Source organism: Miniopterus schreibersii, assembly GCF_964146895.1.
Source record: "Miniopterus schreibersii genome assembly, chromosome: 2".
NCBI classification, from domain to species: Eukaryota; Metazoa; Chordata; class Mammalia; order Chiroptera; family Miniopteridae; genus Miniopterus; species Miniopterus schreibersii.
The window spans coordinates 178177501-178197556 of NC_138102.1; the positions used below are offsets into that span (position 1 = coordinate 178177501).

At 50.2% G+C, this 20056-nt stretch overlaps 1 protein-coding gene across 6 annotated transcripts in view; it reads right to left on the reverse strand.

Moving 5' to 3' along the window:
• LARGE1 (LARGE xylosyl- and glucuronyltransferase 1) overlaps positions 1-20056 on the reverse strand; it is a 401066-nt gene that overhangs the window by 279331 nt on the left and 101679 nt on the right. For 5 of the 6 annotated variants that reach the window (XM_081128709.1, XM_081128708.1, XM_081128710.1 and 2 more), the window contains exon 2: positions 4925-5112. In XM_081128709.1, coding sequence (XP_080984835.1) covers positions 4925-5030 — 106 coding nt within the window. In that variant the 5' untranslated portion in view covers positions 5031-5112. The remainder of the gene's footprint in view (positions 1-4924; positions 5113-20056) is intronic. The other variant, XM_081128711.1, reaches the window with a different exon arrangement.

Genomic DNA, 20056 nt, shown 5'->3' on the forward strand with positions numbered 1-20056 from the left:
CAAATAAGCAAAATGTCCTTGACATTGAAGATGGGCACTGAAGGCGCTGGCTGGGAGGAAGGGTCGTGGGGAAGAGAACCGTCTACTGAGCAGAAAAAACCATGAGCAAAAATTAAGAAGCGGCCAAGGAGAATTTGCCTTGGGGAGCTCGATGAGGCTCTCACGGAGTGAAGGCGACACTGTAAGGCAGCGGGAAGCCTGTGAAAGACCCAGAGCCACGAAAAGCAGCCTCGAGCTGATGCAGGAGGCGGTGCTGAGGGCTGGGGGCGCCCAAAGCCAGAAGGGGGCGCGTTTTGTCCCTCGTTCGCTCATTCATTCAACAAACAGCTGGGGACCTGCTCTTCTCCTGGCACTGCGGTGGGAGCTGGAGGTGGAGAGATGAACACACGAGAACCGCTCCGGTCCCTCCCGATGCGCGTAACGCGTCCCGGAGACGGGGCTATGCAGACAGACAGCGTGGCGACGTGAAGTGGCGAGGAGGGGCCCAGGGGGCGTGTAGCAGGGGCCACCCAGAGGCGAGGGTGAAGAGCAATCGTGACGAAGGCGAGACGGGAGGAGCCACGTCAGCCAGGCAGAGCGGGGCAGGGGAAGGGGGAGAGGGCAGCCCGTCCCGGGGAAGGGACAGCGCGAGAGGAGGCCACAGGCGTGCAGGCCGGTGTTCACGTGCAGCGCTGCAGAGGCCGCGGGCGCGACGCCGGGAGGCGGGCCAGCGGGGCCCGCAAGGCGCAGGTGGTGCTGTGACCAAGGCAGCTCTGGCTACTCTCCCGAGGGCGGAGATGCTGTGCCGGCCACACGGGAGGGGTGCAGGGCCGGGCGGCAGCCGGGGGGAAAGGGGGAAACAAAGCCCGGGCTGCCACAGGCCAAGGTCAGATGCACCAGGATGTGGCGGCCTCAGGAGGCAGGGAATGAAGGAAAGAGATGGAGGGCTCCGAGCCCTGAGCCTGGGCACGGAGCCGGGGGTGTTAACTGAGACGGCACAGGAAGAAAGGTGGGCTAGAGAAGAAACAAAGGAAGAAGTAGGGCCTAGGAGCTTGGGTGCTGGGTCCCAACACAACATCCCCGATCAGCACCCTCAACCAAGCGGCCCCCTGGCCTTTGACAAGTGGCTCGGGGAACGGGGACCTCACCGCTTTCCCAGGCGGTGGGCTCCAGCACCTGGCAGGCCCGATGCTTAGGACAGTTGTTCTTTTTCACACGGAGAAAACGCCTGCCTCCCTGGTGCTTGATCCACCGACCCTGGACCCACACTCGGGAGCAAACCACAAGCAGCCATTCCCTCTCCCGGTCATATTTCCCATTAACTGGAGAAGATGGGCCATTTCTAACTCCCATAAAATGCTTGGAATCATAACCCTGTGGGATGTTCATGCCCGAGAGGTGTGCTTCATTTTTACGACGTCATTTCACATCGGGGGAGATGAAGCTCTGGAAAGAGTGGTGACTGTGCCCCCCCCCCCCAGCTACGCTGCTGATTCCAGGGCTGAGACGCCTGACCCCACCCAGTGCTCGCTCAGTACATCCTGCAGCTGCCTGTAATCTAACTCCAAGACCTCACGCTCAGAGCATCCCCATCTCAGGGGGAGTTCTAGGCTCTGCTCTCAGGAGACCCATTGGAATTAAGCAAGGTTGAAAAATAAATAAACCCACATAAAGTACGAATAGCACTGCCATGAAAGCAGACAGCAATTCGGTACCTTTTTTTACGGCCCCACCTGCCTCGAAACAGAAAACTCAAGGGTGTCAATGAAACAGACTGCAAAGTTGTGTTTACCGAGAGGAGAATGTCTCCAAAGGACCGGCTGGGAGAGCACCGGTGTCTGCTGCCACGGGAGGGGCTCCACGGCAGCCTTTGTGACCCGATAACCAGCCTTTTCTAGAGTCTCGGGATCTCTGAGTCAGGAGGGTAGCAGGTCGTCCTGTCCAATGGTCCCCAGGGCTCACCTTCCTCCCACCACACTACCTGTGTTTGCACAGGTATCCTGGTGCATATTCCTCTCCTCCCAGGGCAGCTCAGGCCAGCACTGGACAGAATGATCCTCATTATGGACAAGCTGGACCTCGGGCTCCCTGCCACATCCCTGCATAGATTCAGGAGCACCTGACTCATCGTGATCTCTGTCAGGTGACAGCCCTTTGACTGTTTGCTGAAGCTGATCATGTACACCTGGAGCCTCCGCTTCTCCAAGGTAAACAGCCTCCATTCTTCCCACTATTTCTGGTGTAACAAGGTTGGAACTGGCACTGGCACTCCCTTAGATCCCCCTGAGTGTGCTGACTTACCTCGACTGTTCTACAAGTATAGCACCCAGAAATAAATGCAGTGGCCCAGCTGTGGACTCACCTGTTAAATGAAATGTCACCTTCGTCATTCTAGCTAGAATACTTCTGTTAATGTATCCAATCACCCAGCCCCTACTTAAAGCAGTTTCTGATTTGGCCCCAAGGGTTGGATTTATTGTTAAGCTTCATGGCTACAGGTGTAGGACCTACCCCCAGTCTGTGCGGGTTGCTTCAGAGCATTTTTCTCAGTCCTCCCTGTTTCCTATCATCTATCGGCCAGTCTAATAAAATCATTCAAAGTCAAGGATCACAGTCATCCCATCAGGGTAGGAAAGACAGCACCATGACAGAAAAGAGCCTTCCAGGTGACATCAGCACATCCCTAAGCACAGCCAGCTTTGAATGCTCCATAACCCAGATCAACTTCTAGTCTCTCCTCCGAGAAACTTCACCATATACCTTCAGGGGGCCACCCCTCCCCCATTGTCACTCCTTATGTTTCAGGGAACTCCTCTCTACCCTATGACTAGAAGCAGGCACAGGGCTCAGGGCTGCCCTCACTAGCCTCTCCAACCACAGTGACTGGTCTCTGGACAAGCAACCAGAGGCAATCCAATCAGAGGCAAGCCTGGAGAATTGGGGGTAGGAAGAACTCCTCTTTCTACAGAGACCAGGGAGGGTAAGTTGTAAACTGAAGCTTCTTCTGTTAGCAAAAGCTACCCTGAAAGAAGCCACAGAAAAGTGAAGCAAAGGGATGAAGAGACTGAGCTGCACACATATCATCTGAGCCCCTGGATCCAACCCTACCTGAAGCCTGCCCACCTTCAAACTTATGAGTTTTGTTAGCCCCCACATTTTCTTTCTGTCCAAATCTTCTAGGGTTGAGTTTCTATCAATGAGGGCCAATCAAAATTCTGCAACTTCCCTCGAGGCACCCGGAAAGGTCATGTGACGCCCCGTCAAACCCTTGCCGATGTCTGCTACCTCACTGCAGCCCCAATCTACAGCATGGTTTTGTAGTTAAAACCTCCAGCTCTGGAATCCAATAACCCAGGCTCCATCTTGACTGGCTTTGGGGGTTTGGGCAGATCCCTGAAGCTTACCTGCCCTGCCTCATCTCTACTTACTACAAGGGGTTGTTGCGGTGAAAGAGCAAACATGTGTAACGTCCTTACAGCAATGCCTGGCCGGTAGAAATGCTCAAAATACTAGCAGCTTATATTGTTGTTTTCATCATCACGATTGTTATTATTGTTATACTATTAATATCATCATCATTATTATTATTATTAATGTCTTAGCAGCCTAGTTATACTGGGAAAGTCAATGTTTTAATGTATTATACCTAGTCTGGCACCGGCTGCACTTAACCCTGTTTTATAGCGGCTCCTCTGCCATCCCCAGGAGAATGCTTCTTTATCTCTCTCCCAGGATTATCACCAGCTCACCTCCCTCCCTCTGATCCCTTTGCCGAAAATTAACCATCCATACCGCCGTGGCATAATTTCTTCTCTCTAGCTGCTTAGATGAAAGCGCACCACCTCCAGGGATGCAGGGAAGGGACAGGGCGTGGTGCCGGCCCTCCCCTGCTCCGCGGGTGCTCAGTTCCACCTCGTTTATATTCAGCCTGCCTAACTCAGGGCAAATCTCAGAAAGTGAAGTGGAACTCCTAATTAAAAGGTAGCCTTGAGCTGTCAATAAAATTGTGCATCAAGAAAATGTTGAAAAACACAGTGGTGACTTCCTTGAGTCAGATCTTCCTTTGAGTTAATTTTTCTCTTTTAACTCAAGTGTGGGGGTAAATAAAAAGAAAGCGTGCCTGGCAAGGCTGCCATGCCTTCCCTCCCCGAAGCCCAGAAAACCGTCTTTGATACACAACACACAGCATTTGAAACTGCTGGCTGGGGGGATGGCAAGGCCCGTCTTTGCCACGGATTTCTGGAACGTGGCAGGGATTAGCGTCACTTTTTATTCGTGTGAGGAGGGCCACTCCTCTGTTGCGTTCCTGTGCTCAGCCACCAGAATGACTGATCACCCCTCACCCCCAGCCTGGCCGGTGGCTCCGACATCCATCCCCCACAGCCCCTGGACTTGCCTCCTCGCACCACGCACAGCGACATGCAGCAATCGCGAGCGTCCACCTATCTGTCCCCACTGTGCTGTGAGGGCCCAGGTGCCTTATCACCGGACGCCCAGCACCTGGTTCAGCAGAGCTGGGAAACCGCAGCAGTCACAACAAAATGTCAAATATGTGAATGGATGGATGGATGGATGGATGGATGGATGGATGGATGGATGGAAGAATGAAACATCTGGCTCCATGAATAGCTAAGGGATCCCTCCAGGGCCCAGCCTTTTCCCCATCAACGGTCCACGCGCAAAGCTGGCCTCCGACATTGGTGTCACCTCCGCCGTGCCGCTGCGCCCAGGTGCCCCTTTTTTGCTTCTGTGTCTATCTGTTCCCTGACTCCCTCCAATCACCTGCGTGAACCGAGGCGCGTCTTTCCCTGTGACCGGGCACGGGCATGCCATTCCGCAAAATGACAAGCTGGGATGAGATGACTCGGAGGCTCCTGGGACGCAGGGACAGCCAGCGTTCCCTCCCCTCCCCACTCCCCTCACGTCAGGAAAGCTCCCGTCTTACCTTCAAAGCTCCCGGCGAACAGGTAGAGCCAGGTGATGGCGGGGATGCAGAGAAGAGTCAGCGAGGCAGCCAGGAATTTCCGTCTCCCCCTGCAGATCCCCAGCATCCTCTCGGAAGGGGCACTCCCTAGTCCCAGAGCCGTTCCTCTGCCCGGAGCGCGGAGTCCTCGGCCTCCCTCATAATACTGCCTGTAAGGGAAGAGCAGAGGGGGAGGGCTGAGCTCCGAGCGCTGCGAGCGGGTGCAGGCTGCCGAGCGAAAGCCCGCAGATCCTGAGGGCAGGCCGACTCGTCTACGGTTTCCTGCGAACCTTTGTCCCAAGAGGTGATGCTGCAATCCTGCGATCTATCAAAGCTGGGACAGTTCTTTAAAAATAAACAAAGAGCCAGGCTGGTGTGGCTCAGGGGTTGAGCATCGACCCATGAACAAAAAGGTCCCTGGTTCAACTCCCGGTCAGGGCGTGTCTGGGTTGTGGGCTCCATCCCCAGCAGGGGGCGTGCAGGGGGCAGCCGATCAACGTCTCTCCCACTGATGTGTCTGTCTGTCCCTCTCCCTCTCTCTCTAATGTGCGCGTGCACGCACGCACACACACACACACACAGGCATTTTATGCTATAGGTTACTTTTGAAGCCTGAACTAACACACTCATGACGGGAGCATTTCGTTAACACCTTGTATACACCAAGCACTAACCAGGTGCTCTGTTTTGAAACAGCAGAATGACAGCTGGCTTCAAAGAGCAGCCCAACAAGAGAGCCCACCATGAAACACCCCTAGGACCCCAAGAATGTGACCACTGAGACTGGCAGGAACCTCTACAAAGGGGAATGAAACTGCTGACCGATCCGTGCATGGTCAGGGTGGCAGAACAGTCCCCGTGTTCCAGGCAGAGGAAACAGTGGAAGGCACAGGGGCCGACCGACAACACACTCCCAGGAAAGGAGACTGGCTAGGCCACAAGATCACCTGCAGGGGGCCACAGGAAAGGAGACTGGCTAGGCCACAAGATCACCTGCACGGGGCCACAGGAAAGGAGACTGGCTAGGCCACAAGATCACCTGCAGGGGACCGCATCTCCAGCACTGGGCAAAACCTCCAGGCACTCAACAGGAACTGTCTTAATAACGCTCATCTTTAACATGGAAGAAGATGCCGGAAAAGCATGGAAGAGAGGTGAATGTGCAGAGAATGGGGAGAGGCATACCGGTCTGCAGAGGGACAGTCCTCAGGCCACGCACTGGACTGGCTGAAAGGTGCTGCAAAGGGGAGGGAGGAGGTCCACACAGATGCAGCACAGGGCCCACGACCTTTCGCCTGAGTATATGACCAGCAACGCATGTGACTTAGAAAGGAATTGAAAACCAACAGACCATGAAATCCCACCTCCACCACCTCCTAACACAGATGTCACATTGGCTGTAGGTGGAGCGAGAAAGTCCACGTGGAGCCTCCCTGACAGAGCAGAACCCACCCCTGGGGGCTGCTCACATATAAGGCTTCAGGTTCTCAGAGAAGGGGTGTCCCCTTAGATACTCTCACAGTGGGTCCTTCCCTCTGTCGTAACCCTAAACCCCACATGACGATGGTCTGTTGAACTGTGTCCCTTCTCCACCAGCCCTGGTGTTTCCAGAAGACCGGTGGCCTGTCGGATGTACCCGGCGTCCCTAAGACTTAATGTTCCGCCTGTCACCAGCAGGTGCCTGATAACTGTCTGCTGAACAAATAAATGGAATTGGATTCTACCCAAAGGCGACCCTCTGGAGCTTCAGGAGTTTGTGTTCAGCAAGTTGCCGGCAATAAACACCTCACGGAGCCCATCTCAGCTGTCCACGCCAGGCTTGCTTCGCAACCTCCCTGGCACTTTTCTAAATGGCCCTCTTGAAACAGATGAGAGACCACAGGGCTGCAGGGTGCGCACAGGAAAGCAAAGCCAAAAAAGCAAAATCCCTTTGAACCAAGAATGCTGACTTAAGAAAAGGACCCCCCAGGGAAGGAGAAACAAACCCCACAAACAAACCGCGCTCATCACTAAAAATGAGCATCGGAAATGCTGGCGATCTCGCGGGAGGAGGGAGCACTGGGGAAAGAAGGCAGTGCAGTCAGGCAGCTGGGCTCAGATCCGGTGCCACACCTACTAGCTCTGACCCGGGCAAGTCCCCTGTCTCTGGGTCGGCTTCATTACAGTCACTTACACAGTGAAGACACACCCTCGGTCTGGGAGTGAGGTTACGAGGCTTAGTAAGAAACCCCTTGAGCCGTGGCCAGTGGGCTCAGTGGTTGGCGCGTCGGCCTGTGAACCGAAATGTTGTGGGTTCGATTCCCAGTCAAGGACACTTACTTGAGTTGCAGGTTCAATCCCTCGCCCTGGTCTCTCTCACATCATCGATGTTTCTCTCTCCCCCAACCCTCCCTTCCACTCCTTTCTAAAAGAATCGGTGGAAAAAGTGTCCTCAAGTGAGGATTAATAACAACGAAAAAATACCTTGAGAGACTAGCAAAGGCCCATCAAGCATATGGCAGGGTGACCCCCCCCTTCTTGGGAACCCAAGGGCACCCTTACTTATGTTTTTCTCTCCCCCTCCTACCCCCCCACAGGGTTTCGCAGAAAACAGATCCCAACAAGTGGGTGACGACTGACAAGCCAAGTGGCTGATTTAAACCTGAACGAGCTACCTACTCAATTCTCCTTCAGGAGTTACCACCACATTAAAATCACTTCTTTAAAAAACAGTTCACTTATAATAATAAAGACAACTAGCAGTAAGTAGTACTTATGATATATCCAGCATTTTTCTATGATTTTCACTTAATTCTCAAAATAACCTATTTTTCATCCCTGTTTATGGATAAGAAAACCAACGCCTAAAAAGATTAATTAGCTGGCCAAAGGTTACCCACGCCTATGGCAGGGCCACCCCGGGCTCGTGGGGCCACCCCTACGAAACCGACTCTAGCAACCTTGGGGGGGTGTTTTCCTTTTGACCTAACCTCCATCCCTCATACTGAATCTTATGAGTATTTCCTTTCCCAGGGTCAAATATATCACCAAAGTTTGCTCCTGAAAAAGCAGAATAGACAGAAATACAATTGGAAAGCTATAGGTGAATTTACACTTCAAGGGAAAGTAGGAATATACATGAAACCGAACTCAAGTGGCATTGATATTTAAATAACATTTTAAAAAACTCCTTAAAACACTTATTTTCCTCTCTCCATCTGCACAAGTTCATTTCAACTCGCACAATTTATGTAAAGTTTTAAAACAGAGTCAAGGTTGGCTTGCATTTTATGATAACGCCGGCACCTGAAATTAAACTCAGCGGGTGAAAAAATACTCCTTCATGGATTTGACTTTTAAATGACACCTCTGTGCACTAAAGACACATTTTAAAGAAAAAGCTCCATTTATGTCAGAAGTTACTCCAGGAAGTCGATACAGCAATCGACACAAGAAGAGAAAAGAGGGGAGGAAACTGAAGGAGGGCTGGAAATTACATCCCAAACGTGCAGATGACCTAGAAAATGACAGCCACTCTCTAACTGGCCCCTGCCTGGTGAAAGGGAGTCTGTCCCACCTGTTCCCCTGGGTGTCTAAGAGTCATCGCTAACCACCCGTCCCTCAAACCCAACATCCAGTTGCTTTTTTTTTTTAAATTGATTTCAGAGAGAGACAGGGAGAGGGAGACAGAAATGTCGATGAAAGAGAAACATGAATCGGCTGCCTCCTGCAATCCCCAACTGGGGATTGAGCCCAGGACCCAGGCATGTGCCCTGACTGGGAATCGAACCTGCGACCTCCCGGTGCCTGGCAAGATGCTCAACCCACCAAGCCACACAAGCTGGGCAACGTTCACTTTCTTGACCAAGCTGGTCAATTTCTCTTCCTAAACATCTACACCACTCAGCTCCTCCCAGGCCTTAACCAACAAACACCACATTTATAGGGAACATTGTATGAGCCAGAAAAATGATCACAACCTATTAAGCCACAAAGAGGATTCAAAGCTGAACACAAAATGTGACTGCAAGTGTCCTTCAGCCCACGGTAATAAATTGTGTGCGCACATGTATAAATATCTCCGTAACTATAGATATGAAAAAAGGTAGAAGCACTGAAAGTCATCTCCGTGTATAGAATACAAGTCATTTCAATTATATGAATATATTTTCCCCAAACTTTATACAAGGAGTATGCATTGCTTTTATAATTTAAAAATACTTAAAAGCTTGACATCACCATGTCTTCCCGTCAACACTGCTTGTGATTCAAAATACCTCAGAGCAGACAGTGTAGTACACAAGCGTTAGTTTTACTCTATTTGCTGGGTGAGCTGAGCTAACATCAGCAGGACCCTAATTGGGAATATATACCCTGCAGGGGTGGCTGGTTACCATTTGAAAGACTCTAGTCAGAAGCCCACATTCCAAACACTGCGCTCCAGACCTCCCCAATCAACACCGGAGGCTATCTTTTAATTAGCATCATGGGTGTTAGAAATGATTTTTCAAGACTGTTCAAGATGCATGGGTTGTCTAGAAACATTGCACATGAAAAGGGAATAAAAATCTAACCTTCAAAAAAAAAAAGTCTAAGAAACTCTTCAGAATCACTTAGGATCCCAAACTGATCCCATGGGCGTTGAACAGATTTGGGCCATAGGTTTTAGCTAGAAGATTGGCTGAATCCTGTCAATCACATATGGTCAGCCTAGTGTCCAGTGACCCTTTCTTGCAAGGTGCTGTCCCAGTTCCTAAGAACACAAGAAGTGGATTGAGCTTATAAAACAGGTCCTATAGCAGACAGACCCTCGATAGATGTTAGCTTTGCTATTTTCATAATTTGCATTATTGCTAGTATCTACTGCCAGCTCATGCCTGTACCCAAGCCATCCTCACGCACACCCCCGACCATCCTGCAATGTCCTTTCTCCTCTGCTGGGACCGGAGGAATTTCAAGTCCTCCAGCTTCTGCAGAACCTCACTGGCAAGTCCAGACCTGGAGCCTCCTTGCCTTCCTGTCTAAACTCCCAGAGGTGTCAGTAACACATTCGGATACTCAATTGTCTTCTAATTGCGTCCTGTGCGTGAATCTCTCTTCATTGGACCAAAACACCTGCAGGGCGGAGGATCAGGTTTGTTTAAACTTCTCCATGAGACCAGCACCTAAGCCAAATTTTACACTTAACCATCTCTCTGCATTGTGTGGTCCCTGGCCCAGCAGCAGCTAAGATCTCATCAGAAACGCAGAATCTCAGGCCCAACCCCAGCCCCACTCGATCAGAATCTGCATCTGAAGATCCAGGTGCCGTGAGTGCACGTTGCTGCTGGGGAAGTCTGCAGTCGTGCGCTGCATGGCGACATTTCGGTCAATGACGGCCCAGGTGTGTGGTAGGCTACCCACCGAGTTCTGTGGCAGTGTACTCCGTGATTTTCGCACAACGACCGAACTGCCTAAGAACACATTTCCCAGAGCACCCCCACCCCCCGTCATCAGTCGGCACATGACCGTAAACCTCTGGTTAACGAACAGAGCCGGCCCCACCCCGCCTACCCGCCCTCCGCACCTCGGCCCGCGGGGACTGGCCGGTGCACTCGGGACGACCATTCACATCCTGGACTTCGCCGACTGCCTATTTATTACAACCGTTCCTCTGATGGACGGAAGCAGAGTTTCTAGCAGGGAAAGTGCCCTTTAGTAATGAAAGAAACGCAGCTTCCGGACTAGAGGTGGCTCTGATGGCCGGCCCCGTTCCCATCAAAAACATTTCTCCCCTATTTAAGTAATGACTGAACAGCACCAACACCACCCCCTCTTACAAACAGGGAAACTGAGACGAAGAGAGTCTAATGACACTGATTCCGTTGTTGGAAACTCTGGGGCTCAAATGCTAGTGTTTCCTGAAAAAGCAAACACAGAAAATCAGTTCTTTGCTGCAGGACGCACACACTGATGACCAGCCGGAGCCGGATGACTCAAGGGAAGGCGTCCTGTCTATTTTGGCCATTGCAGTTCTGTTTGTTGCTCGCACAGTGTCTGGCATATAAGAGATGGTCACTAAATATTTACTGAATGGATCAATGACTGAATACCTCAGTAACAACCAGCAGCCTCCTTGGGTATCCATTACTGTACACACTACACCTGTCAACAAGCTCCAGCCTACTCCTTCCTTCCGAGCCCACCGCTGGGGTCCTGTGGCGCTTCCCCTACGTGCTCAGCAAATCCCTCTCGATCCCGGCTTCCCCCCACTTCACTCTCCCTCCTGCGCTTGGGTGAAAGCATCGCTGTCGCCTGGATCACTGCTTTTCCTTCCTCCTACTCCTCAAGGCACGTACCGAAGGCCTAGGATGTGGGGCTCTGTTCCCCTGGCTTCCAGCTGCCTCTAGGGGATCTCACTGCCCCTCCGCGTAGGAAGACCCTTGTTCTGTGGCTCACCTTCCTCTCTCTGTCCTTGTCACTGTCATCTGGCAACTCCTCTCATTCTCTGAAGACTTTAGGTCTCACCACACATTCTTCTGCCTCTCCACCTAAATCCCGTGACAAAACGGCCAATGCAAAACATTTGCCACTTAACATGGACCAGGTTCACATTCTAGAACCTGGTGTCACCAAAAACAGCCAACCTGACAATTGCAAATATCACCACTAACCCCTGCCCAGCCCCACCTGTTAGCCTTCCTGGGCTGCCATTGTACAAAGTCTTCACTGTTAGCTGTCCCGGGCTGCTGTTACAGAACTTCTTCACTCTCACCATAAACCCCACTACCCACCCTTCCAGGTCTAGATTCTCTTTATTTGGCTTAGATGCCATGGCTCATTATTAGGACCTCCTTCTGCAGGCATGCACACCTCCCCTGGCCCTCCTTTCCCGCTGTTAGCCTGGGAAAATCCAGTGAGTCAGGTGCACACACCATACTTGCTCTCCACACCTTTGCTTGGGAAACCAAATGTTGGGCGAGGAAATCACACTATCGGGCAGGCAGACTTGTTCTCTTTAATCATTTCTGATTTCATGTGGGCAGTCAACTGCTCAGAAATGCTAACTTTCTCTGGTAAACTAAAATCCTGTCCCCTGAGATATTTATTTCACACACTCCTTTTCTTCTCGAACCACCCCGTTTCCAAACGGTAGATTCCAGGATTCGGTGTGGGACCCATCTTCTCTCCCGGTGAGATCACCCAGCCCAGTGGCTTATGAAGCAATCTCCAGGCTAAGGACGCCCACATTTGTATCCCCAGCTCTGGCCTCTCCTCCAACCTCCAGAATCTCACGTATAAGGATCTTCCTCGTGTGCCACGGGCCTCAACCCCGATCTCCCCTTTCAAACCCACTCTTCCCCAGAGCTTTCCCACCTCCATAAACATCTATTCCATTGCTCGAGCCAGATACCTGGGAGCCATTCTCAGTTCCTCACTCATCCCTCTTATCAGGTCAAACCCATGCATCCCCAAATCCTGCCATTTTTACTTCTAAAGCATGCATTCCCCCCAATAATATATCTACTTCTCTCATTTTACTGCCACTATATGAATCCAAGCCACCATGATCTCATGTCTGTGCCTACTGCAGTGGCCTCCTCACTCAGATCACACTTGACATTATTAAATGTTTTTCCCTCTTAGCTCTTAAATGCTAAACTTGTTGCCATGCCTACAAGGACCTACATGGTTTGACTTCTAACTACCTCTAGGGCCTCCTCTCTGGCCACTCGCCCTTTAATTCTGTTCTATTCCAGCCACACTGACCCTTCCACTCCTGGAATACGCCTCAGGGCTTTTGCACATGTGTTTCCCTTCCCTGGAAAGCGCATAGCTCTGCTCTTGCCTGACTGAGTCCTTCCCACTCTTCAAGCCTAGCTCTTGAATGCTGTCGACTCAGAGGGGTCTTCTCTGACGATCCTATGCCTAAGCATCCTCCTGCCCCCATCTGCTTCACTTTATCACAGTGCTCTGGCTGTTTCCTTCGGGGACTCATCAAATTTTGGAATTATCCAATTATCTGCTTACTTGTTTAATGGCTGCCACACCCACTAGATTTCAATCTTCACTTGGGCAAAAACCATGAATGCTTCATATGCAATGTACACCCAGGCACACAGGAGGTGTTCACCCAATGAATGGGTGAAGAAACGAATGAATGAAAGTGTTGAGAGAGCCTCAGCCCTCAGGCACCTTGCTGCCACTCCAGTATTGTTTCAATAAGCCCTTTTTAAACAAAAACCTGCCAACCGGCTGTCTGACTGTACAACATGTGTAATATAAGAAACGAAATCCTCCCATCAACTTACGTAGGTCCCTGCAACAATGATATGCCTGCCCCTCAACAATGATATGCCTTACGTGCTTTGTTACACGTAAGGTCACTTGCCAGTTCACTATGTTAACTTTCCTTTCTCTGCTCCACAAGATGAAACACACACGAGGCATTTGGCCTCTCTCTGGGCCCGGGACATCCGTCCTGAAGGCCGATCACACAGTCACGTCCTCTCCCCGTCTCCTGCACACATCAGGCCCCAGCGCACCTCCCTCCTGCAGAGGATCCCGGGGCCTGACCGACTGGCTGTCCTGATTGCTTTCTTCATTTGGAGGATGGCATCTGGCCTTGGAGGCACTGTTCAAAAACTGATCACGTAAGCTACAAGAGTAAAAGCCGCATGCAATAAGCTTTGGATCAAACACTGAAAACTTGGAGTTCACTGTCTTTTAAGGACTCTAAGGGCTCATTCCCGCCAACTTAGTTTGTCTTGATTCCGCCGCGAAGCCAAATCCTCTTGCTGCAGGGAAACATGTCCTTTTGTCCTTAGAACCACTGTGATGTCCCAGATCAAAGGGCAGAGGCCTCATTAGGGCCTCCAGTCTAGTAGTCAACCACTCATTTCACACAATTCTGCAATTAGGACACGCTACCTCAGCCTGAGGTTTTGCCCATTTTGTTTCTGTTGTGTTAATACCAAAGTCCAAGGCACACCTGCATTTCACATGGTCTCTCAGCATTTATAGAGGACTGGAGTCAGGATCTGGGTTCTGCCCATCGGCTGGGGGATCCAAGCAAGGTATTCGATATCCCGGAGGCTCCCACCTTTTTTCTTGAAAGCCCACGCCAATATGATGCACTAAGGGCTGTTGCAAGGGTCGAGGCAGATCAAATGAAATCCAAGATGTGATTGCACAGCAACGCAAGATGCTGTAGTAGTAGTAACAACACTAAAATAAATCAGTTGAATTTTAGCTGCTTGACCAATCAAATTCTATGGATAGCACAGGTACACTGCCTTCTTGCTGTGATATCCACAAAGCAGATAGAAGAGCATCTTAGTTCATTTGGGCTTCTATAACAAAAATACCACAGACTGGGTGGCTTCAACAATAAATATTTATTCCTCACAGTTCTGGAGGCTGGGAAGCCCAAAATCAAGATACCGTCAGGTTCCATGGCTGGTCAGGACCCCACTTCCTGCTGTGTCCTCACATCACAGAAAAGGTGAGGGAACTCTTTCAGGACTCTTTTATATAAGGGCACTAATCCCACTCATGGGAGCCCCACCCCTAATACCATTTCATTGGGGATTAGGATTCAATACATGGATTTTTAGGGGGATAAACATTCAATCCATAACAAAGTGGAAAAAGGAACCAACCTATAGGTTTACCCTGGTCCCTCAAGGCAGTGTATATTTGTAAAGACAGAGCTATTAAAAAAGAAAGAACATCCTAACATTTACCAGGGGAAAAAATAAAATGCTTTATTTTTTTTTAATTATTATTATTATAATAAACAGTGCATTTTTCAATGTTGCTACTCTTCATAAAAGCACCATTTTGTTCGTTAAAAGGGGACTTCCCCGTGAAACAAATTCTATCCCAAAAGTCAATACAACCTGGAAATCATTCTCTCATGAAGAACCAATGTGCTTCCCTGGACAAGACAATACCTATTCTTGCAAAACTCATCCTGTTTTCCATTGCCGCCTTTAAAAAGTGAAGGAATACGAGAAATTAATTTTAATAATATATTTTATTTAACCTAGCATAGCTAAAAGCATTAGCATTATAACATGTAATTGATATAAAATATTGAGATATTTTATGCTCTTTTTCTCATACTATCTTTGAAATTCAGACTGTACCTTATATTAACAACCAATCTCAATTTTTTTCTTTTTAATTCTAAGAACAAGTTTATTTAGAAAGTTACAGAGATAGTAGAAATGAGCCAGCTGGGCTGTGCAGGCTCAGGAAACAAGTTCCCGAGGCAGCAGAAGGGCCTTGGGGGCTTAGAAGAGAGAAAGGGAAAGGCCTGGGGAAGGAGCGGGGAGGGAAAGGCGCAGGCATGCTCCAGAGATGGAGAGCGCCTTTATTATTTATTTTTTCAAATTATAAAAGAAAGTTTATTTAGAAAGTTACAGAGGTAGTAAAAGTGAACCATAAAAGAAATGGGCTAAGGAAACAAGTTACAGATGCAAAAGAAGGGCCCTTGGCGCTTAGAAGATTCAAGCGGACGTGCTGGGGCAGACAGTGCTTCCCATCTCAACTTGAACTTGACAGATTTCAAGTGCTCAGGAGCCACAGTGATGAACAGTACAAATTCCAATATCTTCTGAGCCTTCACATCATCGTGTTTAAGGGAGAAAGTCTGGCCTCAGGCATGAGAGCGGAGTTGAAGCGGAGAACCTAGGTGGCGGTGCAGTAACGAGCATCCTGAGCTGGTGGACGCAGGGAGAACTGGACTTAACTGGACGCAAGAGCACTCAGGGAAGCAGAGCACATGTGCTGGGCAGCAGGGGCATCAGGCACCACACTCACACTTCCACGTGACCCTAATTCACTCAGGCTTTGCAACCAACCTGTGACTCTGCTTTTGAGATAGCAGGACTGAGGCTCATAAGGCTGAGTGACTCAGGTCACACAGCTGGAAAGAGGGGCCCTGAGGTTAACCCCAAGACTTCTGACTTCAAACCCAATGTGCTTTCCTCAGTGTGGCATTAAAAGCCTCCAAGATCTGACTCCCGCAGACCTCATCACTGCACGTTCCGATGCTGGTCCACCCCCTAAATAAAGGGGGCCACGTCCTTCACCCTCCCGGCTTTCTGCCTCCTGCTTCCTCTTCCTACTGGACTACACGGTGAGCTTGGAAGACAGTGGTCCTCAATTGGGGGTAATTTTGCCTCCCTGCCCCAGGGACATTTGACAATATCTAGAAAATTTTTGACGATCAAGACTGGGGAGAATGGGGTGCTACTAGCCTCTAGTGGGTCAAGGTCAGGGATGCTGATACGTATCTTACAAGGGAGGCCTGGGACAGCGCCTGACAACAAATATCTAGCTCAAAATGGTAACAGGGCACATGCCAGGAAGAACCACAGATCCGCGGTGGAAGGAATTTCCTCCAAAGCCACAGCCCGTGGCCTGGGGAAGTGGGACGCATTTGACCTACAGCCCAGGTACTTCCCTTAATTACCTTCCCTTATATTACGCCATACAACCCAGGCTCTGCTGTTCAAGGGCAGGCGCTCCAGTTTAATAGAAATGTCAACAGGCGGGCGGCGTGCATGTCACTCGCAGCACAGAGCTCTCTTTGGGGGTAACACAGGTGGACAAGCGGAAAGGCAGAAGAGCGGGGGACGACCAACGATTCCCATCTACAGCATTAACCTCTTGGACAACGCATCGCCAAGCAGATCTTTAACGCAAATTGATCTTTCCCGAGGATGTGCACTTCTCCTGGGGTCGGCCCGCAGCTCCGGAAGGCTGATTTCTGCTTTCCCTTCTGAATGCTAAATCAGCTCTTAGTCACTGCCACCAGGCGCCGTGAAGCCACCCGTTGGAGTGCCTTGGCCCTGGTTCTTTAGGTTTGCATTCTGGAGAGGGGTGACTTGCGCATTTCCATTCTGCTTAAGCAAACACTCCTAAGCATTTAACAAGCACCGCGGCTGCAAAATGCTCGGGTCCTCCCCGCCTTGGAGCATCGATGTGTGGAACCTGCAGAGTCTGTCTCTCCTCTGCATTCCCAGGCCCGGGGAGAGTTCATGTAAATACCTCTCGTGGCAAATGGTAAAAGAAAGGCAGCGATGACTTCCCCTTTTCTCTCCTCCTTCCCGTTCATCCCTTGACACACAGCACGTGTGCCCCAGGCTCAGACTCTATTCTAGGCACAGAGCTTGGGGCTAGGGACACAGAGATGGGTGCCACCTGCCCTGGAGGAGCCTTGTGAGAATTCAGGGGACAGACAGACACAGGCACCATGACCACGAAGACAAGGCAGGACTGGGGAAGACATGGTTCTCAGGAGGAAACATCTGAGCTGAGCCAAAGAAGATGGCGCAGTTTCTGGAGGCTGGGAAGGAGAGAGAAGTCAGCCCTGGCAGAGGGAACCGCTAGGAAAAATGCAAGGGCAGGCCGGGCACCAGGGAGCAGCCACCAGCCCTCCTTCCAGAATCAGATAAGGAGGCTGATGGACAGAGGGAAGCAAGACTAGGACGACCTTGAAAGCTAACTGAAGGAGAACTTGAACTTTATTCTACAGCCCCTAGGCAGCTACTGAAGATTTCTGAGCAGGAATTACAGCATCTGTGTTTAAGAAAACTAACAACTCTGCAAGTAGGTTAGCTGGAGGGAAAGGTGCAGCCCAGAGGCCACCCTGACTGATTCTGGTGGCAGACGCGCCTGGGAGCCATCCCAATAGCAGCAATACCGGTCCCTGTTTGGGGGATATTTCCCATTGCCACAATGCTGAGCTGGCCCATAGGCAGGCGCAATGAACTGAATGTTTGTGTTCCTCCCAAATTCTTGATGTTGAAAGCTTAATCGCCAATATGATGGTATTAGTAGGTGGGGTCTCTGGGATGTAGTTAGGTCATAAGGGTGGAGCCTCCATGAATGGGATTAGTGCCCTTATATGAGGGACTCTTTCTGCCATGTGAGGACACAAGGAGAAGTTGGCACTTCACAAACCAGAACAGGGTCCTCACCAGAACCCAACCCTGATCTCAGACTTCCAGGCTCCACAGCTGTGAGAAATAAATGTGTTACCAGCTACCCAGCCTACAGTATTAGGTTCCAGCAGCCTGAACAGACCAAGACAGTGAGGCAGCACTGTGCTGAGGGACGGGACCTCTAGCTACAGGGAATGAATCCCAACTGGTGTTAGAGCAGCCTGGTTCTCCTTTGACAGGGGTTGGTTCGGGAACGGGCTGTGACTCAGTCTTGGTCACCAGCTGCAATGGAAGGAAAAGTCACAGTGTCACCAAAGCCACAGAGGGAGAGTGTCATGAAGGAAATTCCTCTTTTAGACAGAAACATGATTTGCCTCAGGTCATAGAAGAAGTCTCTAAAATTATAGAGTACATGCTGAAGGGCCTTCTGAGTTCAATATATTTGAATTACACTGTGTGATGGCCCTCGATAGTCATGTATTTTCACCCTGTTCAATGTTCCCCTAATTTAGTTCACATTTAACAAGAATCCTAATGATTAAACAAGAATGGCCTTTTCGCATGAGTTGGTGTGGCTTGGCTGAGCATTGTCCCATGCACTGGAAGGTCACCAGTTCGAGTCCTGGTCAGGGCACATGCCCAGGTTGAGGGTTCAGTCCCTGTTTGGGGTCCATGCAGGAGGCAAGTGATCAATGTTTCTCTCTCACATTGATGTTTCTCTGTTTCCCTCTTTCCCAATCTCTCTCTCTCTCCCTTCTTCTCTCTAAAATCAATGAACATATCCTTGGGTGAGAATTATAAAAAAAAATTAAGCATGGTGGAAAGGTGCCCAGCATGTTATCTGGCACAGAGCAGCTATACAATAAATATTAATTAATTAATCAAGTACGCATTGACAGTTTGATAATTTAAAAAAATCAAAGAACTGGTAGGAGGTAAGAAAATACAGTTGGCCCTTTACCTTACACCCCTCTTGTATTAACTGTATTTTCATGACATAGAATGCTTAGTGGGATACTGCACTAGCTTCCTAGGACTGCTCTAACAAAGGACCGCAAACAGGAGGCCTTAAACAACAGAAATGTACTGTCCCATACTTCTGGAGGCTAGAACTCTGAAATCACACTGTGAGCAAGGCATGGTCCCTCTGAAAGCGCCAGGGAGGACCTGGTCCAGGCCCGTCTCTGAGCTTCGGATGGCCCCTCAACTGAGGCAGCACAACTCCAGTCCCCACACGGCTCCCCACACGGCATTCTCCTTATGTTCCTGTCAGGGTCCAAATTTCCCCTTCTGTAAGGGCACCTATCAAACTGGGTGAGGGCCCAACCTAATCCAGTATAATCTCATTTTTAGCTAATTACATCTGCTATGACTGTATTTCCAAATATGAACACGTTCTAAGGTGCTAGGCATTAGAACCTCAGCTTATTAATTTGAGGTAGGACACAACTCATCCTGTAACAGTTACCTCCACCATAGTGCAAAAGTCAAGAAAAGAAAGCTCCACAAGGCAGAGAGTGAGGAGGGGGCATTTCAGTTCTATGGGGTCAGGGATACCCAGTCCCCAGAGGCCACCTGTCAAGCAGGGTCACTGAAGGATGGACTGGATGGCCTGAAAGCTGCCACAGGTCTGCACATTCCGATGGTGTGAAAGAAAGCGCATGAAACCAGGCTTCGTCGGGAAGCCTAGCTCTGGTCCTGCTCCGCCAGCAACTTACTGTGTGACCTGAGCAGACACTCACCGTCTCTGGGCTCAGCATCCAATCAAAGGAAGCGTGGGCTCCATGACTGAGCTCTAACACCCAGCACGTGGTGTCTGCTCATCAGTTCCAGCATCCATCCGGAGACAGAAACCCCTCCCCTGCAGGGGTGCAGAACTGTCCCCAGCTTCTAACCAACCTCCCGGTAAGAACTTTCAGCTCACAGGCCTGCAACCTTCAAAGTTAGAGATGAACTTTCCAGCATCCAGGCTTCTATAAAAGAATCAAATTGTCCAGCAATATCTCACCCACACAACACGTTAGGCAGACGCGGCCCACACAGTAAACAGCCTGGTTAATAAGTGCGAGTTCATTAGTTGTGGGGCTGTCAGGACAGCCCAATAGCTGTGATAACACAGAAGCCGTCCCCACCGTACAAGTCAAGCTAAATACTTTCCATTTTATCACCCAATTCATAACCTTGCTGTCTGGCTCTGAGG